This window comes from Nyctibius grandis, chromosome 2 (assembly GCF_013368605.1).
Source record: "Nyctibius grandis isolate bNycGra1 chromosome 2, bNycGra1.pri, whole genome shotgun sequence".
In the NCBI taxonomy this organism is placed as follows: domain Eukaryota; kingdom Metazoa; phylum Chordata; class Aves; order Nyctibiiformes; family Nyctibiidae; genus Nyctibius; species Nyctibius grandis.
In genome coordinates this window covers 111,999,915-112,013,912 of record NC_090659.1, presented here as the reverse complement: position 1 = coordinate 112,013,912, position 13,998 = coordinate 111,999,915, and the positions used below count along the sequence as shown (strand labels likewise).

The 13,998-nt window shown below is 37.7% G+C and overlaps 1 protein-coding gene across 1 annotated transcript in view; it reads left to right on the top strand.

Moving 5' to 3' along the window:
- The window catches only part of CEP126 (centrosomal protein 126), a 42,031-nt gene extending 28,302 nt beyond the window's left edge, over positions 1 to 13,729 (top strand). Inside the window, exons 6-12 of the mRNA XM_068395331.1 lie at positions 560 to 2,681; positions 4,920 to 5,081; positions 6,612 to 6,730; positions 7,028 to 7,115; positions 7,644 to 7,853; positions 11,821 to 11,885; positions 13,601 to 13,729. Of these exons, the coding sequence (XP_068251432.1) occupies positions 560 to 2,681; positions 4,920 to 5,081; positions 6,612 to 6,730; positions 7,028 to 7,115; positions 7,644 to 7,853; positions 11,821 to 11,885; positions 13,601 to 13,708 (2,874 nt within the window). The 3' untranslated portion in view covers positions 13,709 to 13,729. The remainder of the gene's footprint in view (positions 1 to 559; positions 2,682 to 4,919; positions 5,082 to 6,611; positions 6,731 to 7,027; positions 7,116 to 7,643; positions 7,854 to 11,820; positions 11,886 to 13,600) is intronic.
- Positions 13,730 to 13,998: the final 269 nt, after the last annotated feature.

The following is a 13,998-nucleotide window of genomic DNA, read 5'->3' as shown; positions in this document are numbered from 1 at the left end:
GAAGTGTTAATCACTGTGATTATGATAGTTGGGAGATGCTTTCTGTGTTTGCCATGTCAAGGTTTAAATCCTCATCACTTGTCACACTTTGTATGAAAATAAACATATTCAGTCTAGTGTTACAGAAAAATTCCAGTTTGGGGCAGATCCACTATCAAACCTGTATTTTTATGGATTGTCGTTCATTTTGTAAACTCACTTACATGTTAGAGTACAAAAAACATCCTGCGCCATAGGACAATCCAGAAATAGTAGTGTTGTTTAGACAAATCTTGGTTCTTTTTTAATGTTGTAGAATTGATATAAGACTTAGGATTAAATTTGTTGCAGCTCTTTCCTCTGAATTTCATGCCCAAACCACATCATTTCCTTTTTCAACTGAACATAGGTAAATTTTGACTTGATGGAAACACTCGTGGTGCTATGACCCCAAGTTGTAAAAACACTAGGCTCAATATTGATTGTATTTTAGCCTAAGCTCTCATTAATGAAAAATTAGTATCAGCAAAAAAAACATTTCTGATAAATGTAACAGTCTGTTTTTATGCTTCTGTTTCAGAATTTTCATCAAGAAGTCAAGAACACAGATGATTCAGAAAGCTTGTCAAGCCTTGACAGCCTTGAGGCTGGAGAACAAAATGGAAATTACACAACACCAAGTGAATCATCTTTGACTACGCAGTGTGACTGTACCCTGTACAATCCAGAAAAATCACAGGCTAGGAATAATGGTTTGTTTTATGCAACTCAAAGTACTTCTGAAAATATGCATCTAAATAATTGTCTGAGAAATGTAGATTCACAAAACAACCACAACTTAACTATTCATGATCTTTTAGCTAAACATAATGTTCTAACTCCTGCTGAACATGTAAACAATTCAGAAGAGGAATCATCTGCTTCTAACAGATCTGGAAGAAAACCTGCAGAGTTCTCTACCTCTGGGACACAAGAAAGCTCTGTAAGTAATGCATTTAGTTTTCAGCAAAATATAAAAGAAGAAAGAAGCAAGCCATGTTCTGGAACAGCTAGCACATTAGCCACTGGTCATCCTGTTTTCAGTCCTAGCAAAGCCTGGGCCAGCCCTGACTCTATTCCAGGAGAAAGAGTTCAGGATCTGATGCAAGATGACAGTTTTAAAATGACCCCACAAAAAAGAACTGTATCTGTGCAAACCTCCAGTCAACCTATTGCAACATTTCCTAATCAGGGATGTTCCACTGGCATTCCCAGCACAGCTGATACATTACCAAAGGACAAAAACATCAGTACGGAGCTTTTAAAAAATACCTCAGGAAAAATAACTGAAACAAAAGAAGAAAATATTAAATGTATTGAAAACATTAATCCAGGATCATCTTTATTTCAGGACATACCAAATGCCTCAGTTCTGTGCAATGCTAAGGAACAAAATAACAAACAGGAAGAAAAGGAAAATATGGTAGAAACCATGTCACTGGCGTCTGATATGGAGTTAAATTCTGGCACTCCTGCACAGAACAAAACCCTGAAAAAAAATATTCTTGAAAGAAAAAGAGCAAGATTATTCACAAGTATCTTAAAGAAGGAATCTAAATATGAACCCAATCACTTCAAAGCTGTGGTTATGAACCACGAGTTCAGTTTTGGAACTCGACCCATGTCTTCTATCAGAGACAGTTTAGAACTGGCAAAAATAAAAAAGAAAAGTGCAGAAAATGAAAAATACAATAGAAAGCTAAGATGGTGTGATCAAGTTAACCAGATAATAATAGAAAATAATGAAAAATGCTACAAAAAAACCACCAGTGAAATATCTTCTGCCCAGCTGCAATATGTTCAAACTACAAATAATGCTCCTAAGACTAATTTAAGTATTGTTGCTCAACCTTCAAACCCCATATTCATAAAAAATCATCAGGAAAACTCTCATATATCAAAACCAAATGTTAGTACTGAAGAATCAAATAAAGAATGCACGTCTCTGAATACATTTATGTCTACTGGATCCTTTTCTGCTAAAAAAGCTTGGATGGTATCAAAAGGTGAAGAAAGTACACCCCCAGTACGTAGCAATAATTCTAAAATTAATGACTTTAATCAACTCAAAACCAAGGCAAAAATAACTAGAAGACCAAGAAATGTAAGAGCCCAACCAAGTTTTATGCCCAAGAAGACAACAGGCACTATAATCCGACCGCAGTCAGCCGCTGAAGCCAACAAAACTCTAAAAGCTCCAAGGAAATTGCTAGCACCTCACCCACCATCTGCACCTCTGCCGGGAAACAGAAGTGGCAGAAACGCTGCCAGCCCTGGGTGTCAGCCACTGCCGCCTTCAAGTCTTCAAGTTACCGCTACAAGCAGGAATGATTTAAATGAAAGGCCTGTTTTGTTAGCAGATCGGGTTTTAAATAGAAAAGGTACAGAAAACAGTGAGTGTATTACTTGTCATTTGGACTTGGCCACTGCAATACCTACACTTGGTTGCAGCACGGCCAAATACGAACCTTGGGCAAAAAATACTTGTTCTGTAAATAGTGTTCAGACAAGCGCCTGTCAAGATCATTCAGTAACCCGCACTGAAGGAAGACCTGTTAACGCAGAAAATGGATTACATCTCCATCATGCCCCAAGAGCTGGAAAAACAAGTACCTTGTGGCAAGCAGCTCATACTGCCCAAGCTCCGAAAGACTGTGCTACCGGTAAGAGTCACATTTCTGGGTTTGGGGTGGGGGGATGTTCAGAAGCAACTCTTTTTCAATTACATCACAAATTTGTTTTCAGTTAAAACATCCAGTCTTTCACCCATTCACCCAGTACAGCTGGTTTTAACAAGTTTTCTCCATTTGTCATTGTCATTTCTATTCTAGTGGTGCCCAGAGGCCTCTCAAACGTCAATCCCGATTTTTAGTAGCTCTCTACAATATTAAATGAAAAGGAAGTCTTTTCCCTGATATTATATTCCTGATTAATGAGCAGATGTGGCAGGTGGTCAAAATAATTATATAGGAGAAAGTGACTAAGTTTATATGAGCAAGTTTTACAAGGTAACTGGGAGTCATAGCTTGTTGTCCAACAGTCACTGCCACTTGAGTGTGAAAGAAATGTAGATCTACCATGTTTTCCAAAAGCTGACATTGGAAATGTCTAAAATTATTAAGTTTTAGTCCCAGTAATATAATTAATGCTCAAAAAAATAAATTTAAATTTAAAAATAAAGAGCTTCTACTGGACAAATTAGCTCTGCTGCAAAATATGGCTGATTTATAAAGAATTTTATGAAATTTTAGGACCAATCCTGCATTTTATTAAAAATTAAACTTGGGGACATTATGATGCAGAGGTTGATTGGTAAGATAGAGGCAAGATGTATAAGGAATTCTGGGAGAATAAACTTTAATCTCCCAGTTTTTACACTTCAAAATATGTTTCATGTGTTTTGATTTGTCTTTCTTCTCCTCTGCAGCCTAGCTATATTCTGTGCCTGGGGCACTGATGGCATCCTTGCGCTTGTAATTTGGCTGTTGTATGCTGGTTTGCTTCCTATTGAGGGTTGCAGCTGGAGGCAGAGCTCCTGAAGCTGTAAATCCTGCTTCAGGTATACGCAGTATCCAAACCACTTAACGTACGGGCATCACCTCAAGGATCAGCCATGCCGCTCAAATACACTTTCCAGCAAAATAAGTAATTCCCATAACTTAAAAAAATGGCATTTCTAGTTTTATCTACAGTAATACATTGTTTTAACTATGGAGTGATTCAGAACAGCTCTGTTGTGTAAGAGCAGAGGTAGGTGAATATTCTTGGCCTAAAGCAGGGGTGGGAAATGAGAAATGTTATCTGCTTGTCCATTCCAGTTCAAAGTCAAACAGATGAGCTTAAGATATGTGTGACTTATGTTAACCTATTTGATTTTACATTGGAAATGAGTGAAGCCTTGCATTACCATGCCTCGCCTCCATTAGAGATACTTGCCTCTTGATGTCCTTATTTGCACATCAGATCAATGAATCAGGACATTGACTGATCCAAAGATGTGCGCACTGCTAATACGGTCTTCACTGCAACTTTAAGTGCTACATCCCCAGTGTCACATAGCTCCAGCTCTTTCAGAGGAAGAGCTGAGTAACCTCTTTTTAAAATTTGGGTGGTTGGCCCTCTCTCAGTATCTGCTTAGACTTTCTGTTTGAAAGTCTTCTTTATTTTAAATACTCTAGATAACTCTTAATGACTTGCTATTATTTGTTCTATTGCCTGCAAATGCACATAGATCACCACAGTCTTTGTTCTGCAGTGTTTGCTATGAGAGGCTGAATATGGCATTGTTCTTGAGTAACATACCTGCTGTGGAACTATTACTGAGCTCCTAAGGTCTATGAGGACACTGGAGAAAATGTGATCTATTGCAATGGTTGGCCAAATGTATGCTACAGAAAGAAAAAGTGAGAACAGGATTAATAAATAAAATTGTTGTCCATGAGGATCTTCCTTTAATTGGGCTTCCAGGCTTCAAGTGGTATATCTGCTGGCTGACACATATTATTCTCTGTAGCTTAACTATTTTAAGTCCTTTGGTGTTCAGTCAGTAAAATGCTTTAAAAATGTGTGTAACATTTAGCCTGTGACAAATACAGGGCTCATTCACAGGCTTACAGTTAAACAGGAGTAGACTGCTCAGTATCTCATGCCCTCAATGAGACTATTGCTTATTATATTTTTGTCTTAAATTTCCAAAAGGAGTCTTTTCCTTGGCATAGATCTAGCATGTCTGGTAAACTAATTAAATTAGATATTGATGCATATCAACAGAGCAACTTTGAATTTAATTTTTCAGAAAAACATTATATCATTACTAATACAATAAGAGATTTCTTCTTTGCTGCTTCTTAAATATTCCCTGGTATTCAATATAACATGATCACATTTCCCATTCTTTTCAGGTACTGTTCAGCACCATGTGTCACATTGCAATAATTCTCATATAACTAAATGGCAACCTTTTAAAGCTAATGTGAACCATGTTACTATTGATGGCAGCAGCCAGATGAGTAGTTTCAAATCTGCTTCTAGGATCAAGGAATTGTTTTCTTTTTCTGCAAATGGTAAGAATTCTGCTTTGTTAAATATCACTGTAATAACAACTAAAGAAATAAAATTCTGTTAAAATCACTAAAAGACCTCTTTGTCTAATCATGAGCTGTACATTAAACGGCACATGTAAATATTTATTATGTAAATAAATAGGTAATTGATCTTCCCAAGTATAAATCAAGTAACTGCATTTAAAATCAAGTAACTGCGGTTACAAATGAGAATATAATACTGCCTTGGATATGTAGATTCCTGACTTGCACATGAAAATGCTGATTTGCATCTCCAATTTGTATGCATGAAAGTTTAATTAAGAACTTAATTTAAATTTTGAAACTTGATGCTTTGATTTTGAAAATGTATTATTATTACACCAGACAAAACTGAGATAAATTTGAGGTACAGTGTCTAGGTTAGGCTTCTCTAGCCGAGGGAAAATTCTACACAGCAGTACTGTCTTCACTAAAATTAGTATACAGTTGTATAAATTAGTAAGATTAGCTACAAAATCCCAAGCTGTAGAACTAAGGTTTTAACCCATGACTTTACATTCAAATCACACCTATGAGGCCACACCTGGAGGACTATGTCCAGTTCTAGGCTCCTCAGTACAAGACAGACATGGACATACTGGAGAAAGTCCAGCAAAGGGCCATGAAGATGATGAAGGGACTGGAGCACCTCTCCTACAAGGAAAGGCTGAGAGAGCTGTGACTGTTCAGCCTGGAGAAGAGAAGGCTCGGGGCGGCGGGGGGCGGGGGGGGGCGGATCTCATCAATGTCTATAAATACCTGAAGGGAAGGTGCAAAGAGGACCGAGCCAGGCTCTTTTCAGTGGTGCCCAGTGACAGGACCAGAGGCAATGGGCACAAAGTGAAACACAGAAGGTTCCTTCTGAACATAAGGAAACACTTTTTTTTTACTGTGAGGGTGAATGAGCACTGGAACAGGTTGCTGAAGGAGGTTGTGGAGTCTTTCTCCTTGGAGATATTCAAAAGCCATCTGGACTTCATCCTGGGTAACCAGCTCTAGATGGCCCTGCTTAAGCAGGGGGGTTGGACCAGATGACCTCAAGAGGTCCCTTTGCTGTGTTGGACAATTAGACTTTGGGATTATTCTCTAAATGCAACTGATTTTCTAAAACATTACTTTTTGGCACATTATTTGGTATTTGTTACATCATAGTTCACTGTCCATTCTCCCTCTTACTTTGTAAAACCACCTTGTATCTCTGCACAGACCACCTTTATTAACTGGGATTCAAAGTAAGGCTTCACTTAACCTGCTTATAAATGTCTACATACAATCCACATCTGGATTTTATAGTCCTATTCTAACATGAAATTAAATACACCTTAGAAGTGCCTGCTTCTCTCTTTTCACTATAAGAAAATACATTTAGCGAGATCAGATGTAAACATACACAAGGCAAACATTTAAATTTGGACAGAGAAGTTTACTCACCATTACTAGTTTTGCTGCTAGTAGCTTTATCATGTTTGTACACATTTTTGGTTTATTTTTGGATGCATCTCATTTAAGGTGTTGTTCCTGTTACAAGACAAAAGCAGGTTTTTGACAACAGTGAAAATGAACACATTTCAGAACACAGAAGGCAAATTGTACCCTCTAAAAGATGGAAGCCTACTCATCATGCACAGGTAAATATTAAATACTATTTTAAAAAAAAGCTTATTTATCCTCAAAATGGAAAGAGTTTCAAGAATATAAAAAATTTGTTTAGTGTCACCAAATTTTGAATCCATGTGCTTTGTCAGCCTGCTGTCACTACTAATGAAAATAATAAAACCAACTAGACTACATCTACTGCATTAGTGTACACTAATATCTTTGCACCTGAAAACTTTTCTTAATATGAAATAATAAATAAAGGTGTTCAAGAAGTAGTGTAGTTACCTTAAATTACACTTAAAATATTCTTGTAATGTTTTTGATAGAATTCATTATGTACTGTCCAGCTGAGTCCTGTTCAATCTGCATTTCATCCAGTACAAAATATGAATAACACCTACAAGTCTGATGAAGGTACAGTAACACATCTCACTTCAATTCTTTGTTATACATAAAGTAATGACCTAATAAATCCACTGTGTAACATAGCTTGTCTCTTTTGGCACCTAAGTAAGAAAGGGTAGTTTGTTGTGTAAACCTAATTTTTTTTCACACAAATGTAAGATGTAGCATCATGTATCATGATATTGATGGTTTTATAAATGCATTACAACATACAGTCAAGTTTCATTCCATTCCTATTTGTATTTAATTGTATGATAGCTACATGTATCATACATAAGTGTATGATATGGACAGGTATTTCTTGCTATCATTATATATTTCCAAAGTCAGTAGAACTTGCTGGGGTGCCAATTGTAAGATGCATAAGTGATTTTAATTATGTCATTTTCTAATGCATCATGCTTCTTGACTTTGCTACTTTTTTGATCTTTCAATGCGAATTTTGCATGTTTCACAGACCTATAGTAATGAAAGCAAGCAGCGTATTTAAATATCATGAGCTCTTCTCATTTGAAGTTACCCCTGTAATCTCTTCAGTTTCAGAAAGCACTGTTCAGTTTCTTATAGCTGAAAAACTAGCAAGTACACCAGTTGCAGAAGATGTAATCCTGGCAGCTATGGAAAGTGTACAACCAGCCAGACAGCCCTTGCTGCTTAGCAGGGCTCCATGTCTGGGCATGAGTGCACTTTCAATAGAAGAACAGAAGATTTTCCAGTCTCTTGATTGTCTCAATCAAAGGCTACAAAGTAAGTTTGATAATAAATAGGATCCTACATCAAGTGATTAAGTAACTTTATATCTTGCTGTCATGGATTAATTTGGATTAAAAACATGAATCCTGTGATAGAAATACATTTCTTCTTATTTTCTTTTCATTATTCTTTACTAAATGTAGCAAACAGGAGAGCAAAATCATGAAACCTTTCTTAGAATCAACGAAATTAATTTGAAATAATGGTGACTTTGCCTTGGTCAAAAAGATCCTTCAAAATATGACTGCAGGACACCTTCAGAAACTGTCTCAGTCCAGCTGTAGCTGTTGTTTCTAACAGATGTTTGTCAAGATGGGGATTCGCCCCAGAGTAATGAAGGAACTGGCAAATGAACTTCCAAACCACTCTCGATTATCTACCGGCAGTCCTGGTTAACGGGAGAAGTTCCAGCTGACTGGAAATTAGCAAACGTAACGCCCATCTACCAGAAGGGTCGGAAGGATGATCCAGGGAACTATAGGCCTGTCAGCCTGACCTCGGTGCCAGGCAAGGTGATGGAACAGATCATCCTGAGTGCCATTACACAGCACATGCAGGACAATCGGAGCATCGGGGCCAGCCAACATGGATTCATGAAAGGCAGGTCCTGCTCGACCAACCTGGTCTCCTTCTATGACAAAGTGACCCGCTTAGTAGATGAGGGCAGGGCTGTGGATGTAGTCTATCTAGACTTCAGTAAGGCATTCGACACTGTCTCCCACAGCATCCTCCTAGACAAACTGGCTGCCCGGGGCTTGGATGGGTGGACTCTTAAATGGGTTAAAAACTGTCTGGATGGCCGAGCCCAGAGAGTGGTGGTGAATGGGGCAAAGTCCAACTGGCGGCCGGTCACTAGCGGTGTTCCCCAGGGGTCAATTCTGGGGCCGGTGCTGTTCAATATCTTTATAGATGATCTAGACATAGGGATTGAGTGCACCCTCAGCAAATTTGCAGATGACACCAAGCTGGGTGGAAGTATCGATCTGCTGGAGGGTAGGAAGGCCCTACAGAGGGATTTGGACAGGTTAGATAGATGGGCCGAGACCAACGGCATGAGGTTCAACAAGAACAAGTGCCGGGTCTTACACTTCGGCCACAACAACCCCATGCAGCACTACAGGCTGGGGGAAGAGTGGTTAGAAAGCGGCCCGGCGGAAAGAGACCTGGGGGTATTGATCAAGAGCTGGCTAAACATGAGCCAGCAGTGTGCCCAGGTGGCCAAGAAGGCCAATGGCATCCTGGCCTCTACTAGGAATAGTGTAGCCAGCCGGTCTAGGGAAGTGATCGTCCCTCTCTACTCGGCACTGGTGAGGCCGCATCTTGAGTACTGTGTTCAGTTTTGGGCCCCACACTTCAAGAAAGATGTTGAGGTGTTGGAGCGAGTCCAGAGGAGGGCGACCAAGCTGGTGAAGGGTCTGGAGGGTCTGACCTACGAGGAACGGCTGAGGGAGCTGGGGTTGTTTAGCCTGGAGAAGACGAGGCTCAGAGGTGACCTTATTGCAGTCTACAACTAGCTGAAGGGAGGTTGTAGTGAAGTGGGAGTCGGCCTCTTCTCCCAGGCAACAAGCGATAGGACAAGAGGACATAGCCTCAAGCTTCGCCAGGGGATGTTCAGGTTGGACATTAGGAAGAATTTCTTTTCAGAAAGGGTTATTAGACATTGGAATGGGCTGCCCAGGGAGGTGGTGGAGTCACCATGTCTGGATGTGTTTAAAAAAAGACTGGACCTGGCACTTAGTGCCGTGGTCTAGTTGACATGGTGGTGTCAGGGCAATGGTTGGACTCAGCGATTCCAGAGGTCTCTTCCAACCTGGTTGATTCTGTGATTCTGTGAAAACTGGTCTTTAAACTGTACAGACAGAGATGTACCAGCCCCACTTAGGAATCTGTTCCAGTGTTTATCCATCTTAGTTTTTTTTGCAATTATTTTTAAAATAATTACCCTTTATATTATATACCCTATATTTTTGCAAATATAACCCTTCATAATGAATGGCTTTTCATTTCTTTTCTTCTAGTCTTTTAGGATGTTCCTCTTCTCCATGAATTCTTAAAGATCACAAATATGGTTCTGAGATTGCTGCAGTCAAATCTGAATGTTTATATGAATATCACTTGCACAACTATTTTAAAAATCTCAAACTTACCTGAGTGTTCTCTAACCTATTCTTTCTCTGTGCTGGGCTCATTTCTTACCTGCCTTATACTGGTACTTTTTAGATGAGCTGTCCCATTGCAGTTGACATTTTATTGAAGAATGTGGGGAGAAAGTCTGTACTCATTCCTGATAATTTTTTCTCTCCAGTGATTAGTTAGCCAACACTTTCATTCATCATCCTATTATAACTAATATACTCGTAGAATAAACTTACTTTTTGGGTCTCTTGCTACTGTATCTATGGTAAGTATTTCCTTTAACGTACACGATCATATGGATTTTTCATAAAAATTCTCATTAGTTTGACATAGTTTCTGCATTTTGTGTGCTTCATCCTGTATTTGAAATCAATGGGGACCTTGTGCCTTAGTCCACATGGTTTCTTCACTGGACTGCTTGGCTTTACATATCATTGGAATAACTTCTGTTTGCCATTTTTGCTGTTTATGGAACTGCCAACTCTCCTGAATGTTATGTTTTCCTTGGACATTTTTATATAAAACTTTCCATGCCAATTATTTGAGTTTATGAGTCTTCTTTCTTGAAGTCCATTGATTTGATTTTACTATTCCACTTCTTTTCCTTGTGGACTGCACCATTTCATGGTCAGGTTACCCACGTTTACCTCCTTATTGACTGGAATCAAAATAAACCAGGTCTTATAAAGCTCCTGCACTCTATCCATACATTTCTACATCAAATGGTGGATTGCTTGACTTTGAGGAAAAAGGCTTCAGTTTCCTGTAAACTGCAACAGCAGAATAAAAGGTCTTTGCAACCGCCTAGAAACTTCCTGCAGCTGTAGCTTACAGTTCCTGCTCCCACCAAACAGTGGTTCAGAATTTCATTATATTGTACTTCATAGATATTGCTTCCAGGCAAACACAAGTGAAGAATTCTCTCTTTTTTCAGAGAGGAGTTTTAGTATGATGTTCTCAGGTTAAGAAAGTAAATATGAAAAGAGAAATACAAGAAAGTAGAAAATAAATTGCTGTATAAATAACAGAGAAATAACAGAGAAATAGAGGCAAAGGTAAATGCTGCAAAGGAAATGGGAGCAAGAAAGCTGAAGTTTGCAAAGCGTGAAAAGGAAAACTGAAAACTATAAGAAAAGTACATAAGGAATATGACAGAAACAATGAAAGAATCATAGGAGTTAACTGACTGCAAATGATGTAACTGTGAAAATTAATGTAATACATGTATATATATGTAGCTTAGACATTTAATTAGCTGGCCTAATTATTTCGGGATTAAAATTGGTAATAAGAAGCTGTGAAATTTTACAGGGAGACTTATAAACATGTAAGTACATGTAGGTATTTACCTGTAAGTGAGTGAAGTGCTGTAAGTACTTACATGACAGGTAAGTACATTGCTTTTTTAAACCGTGACCTTTTTGAACCCCTTTTTTTGGCTTTGTTTTCACGTGTTACCAAATTAAGTGACTAAAACTGTGTACCTTCATAGCGGTCTTTTTAATGAATAACAGTTAGTCACTAACCGATCTAAAGCTGGAATTGTTACCAGCTTAGAGTAAAGAGCATTCTTTTCTCTAGTTTTAGATTTCTTTATTGACACTATTTTTTTTTTCAGATAATAATACCTAGCTGCAAATTTTAAAAATACAGATACGGCATATTCTTCAGCAGCTGTTGGTAGGGGAAAAACGAACAGTGCTATTAAACCACAATTTCCACAATCTTTGGGAAGTTTTGTGTTGAATATTTGACTGTGAACCATATTGCTACTGTAGTATTTGGTTTACATAATATTTATTATATACTTTTATGCTATTTTTAGATGTTCAAGAAGCCATTACCAGAACTCCATCTGCTTCAAATATTTTGCAAATAATCACCCCTTTGGTAAGTATTTAATTTAAATATGTTCAGCTTTAGTCCCTACAAACTGACATAATGGCTTATTTTATAGTAAAAATATAATTGAAAATATTGAGATCAATCTGTCCAACTGGCTTGCCAGATTTTCAGATTTCTATTTATGCAAAAAAAAAAAATACACATATGAACTTTGTATTTCTGTAAACAGGCTTTAACAGTTTATACCAGAATGCCTCATCCTCTGCCTTCATTTTCCTTTTGGAATCTGAAGACACTTGCAAAGTCCAGGAAGTTCCAAGAACCTTTAAGCAATAGTAATTTAGCAGGGTCCATTTGAACTATATATAGCTCATAATTAATTTGTATTTCTTAATAACATAGAGATGAAAGGGGGAATGATGCATGGCAGTGCATAAAATAATTGATAATACAATGAATTCTTACTTTGACCTGCATGATACCTGGAATATAAAGAACTGGACAGGCAGATGAGGGTCCAAATTACAAAATTTACATCTCAAATGTTCAGTTTACAATGCAGGAGTTAGTATTTATAATTCTGTATTATTAGTCTCCTCCTTTACTATCTATTTGTACTGAGGAAAAAATATAGATAGATGACTGTATACTTCACATATGTTATATGCTTTCACATATTTCATATACTTTACCGGATAACCTGTTACCAAAAATACTAGAGAAAATACTCTTTATTCAGAAGGCTTTTGCCACTTACTGAGACTGATAAACCCCAGAAAGTATCCAGGCTCCTAAATTCAGAATGATTGTCTGGTTTTGAAGTGGGACTGTGAAAAGTACACAGAGCACATCATTACCTCTCTTCTTGTGAATCCTAGTAGTAGGTGTGACTTGGAACCTCAGCTTCCTCTCTTCTGCCTCCTGTCTTACAAATTTAATTTTTTTATGGCTAAACAACTTTTAAATTTTGTATTTTTCAGCAAGTGGTGTAGCACAGCTACCTGTATTGGATATAACTGTGTTTTACTAAAGCATTTTTGAGCTTGTATGTTCTCTGGGGCTTTCTTCGTAGCCTGTCCAACTGAAAAAAAAAAAAAAAAAAAAGCTGTTCCCCCCACTAGCGCATTTTCTTGCCTTTCAGTAGTCCGACTTCTTGGCTGGCTGGTCTGTGACAAAGCTTTCTCCCACTAATTCTTCATCTACAAGACTTTTATTTCATTAATAAGATAGGTACAAACGCTAGACATTACTCAGGCTGTCCAGTCTCTGGAACTGTAAGTTCTCTGATGGACGTTTAAGACCCTTCTTTCCCTACAAGTACATACTTAAGCATTTAAACAGGTGTCCAGCTGTAGATATACATTCAGATCTCAGGCACTGGCTTGGAATTCTTCTTGACGATAAGAGTGAACAACTGTCATATGAGTTCCCAGCTGAAGAAAAAGTATAGATGACTGAGATTTCATCAAATCTTCTGCTATGAGAAGTGATGGGATTTTAAATCTTTATTTCACCAAGAGAGCAACCTGCTTCAGCTCTCCTAGTTTCAGAGCATCCAAATAAATTATGGATATTCCCTCAGTGATTCGTGTGACTGACATTGTACCCTGTAATACCAACCTCTAAATCCAGATGAAGGTGCACAGTTTTTTATATAATGGAAAACAGATCATCAAATGATGTTTCTTCAATGTTATATTATAGTTAAGCAATTTCTGTCTATATACATGTATATCTCATTATTCTCCATTTTATTATAGAGTCTTCAGCAATGTCTATCCTCCCCTTTGGTGAACACCACAATAGCCTCACAGCAGTACCAGGATGTCTCAGCTAGCCATCAATTGCAATTGTACAGGAGATACTGACATTATGTGCTCCAGGATATTGCAGCTTTATGTACTTTATATGTAATGTGTATACTATTTGGCACTATAAAATTAGCAACAAAATAAAGATGAAAGCAATAGCTCAAATAATGAATGTCAGTTGTCTGGTAAGCATTTTTAGGATAATTTAGTCTATTTTATTATGCACTGTATTGTAAAATTAAAAGAATTAAAATACTTCACATTTTTAGTGTTCGTATTGGTTGTGTAAATTTCTTGTATCCCTAATTAAAGTGAAAGGAAAACAAATATTTTGCTACTTAGATTAT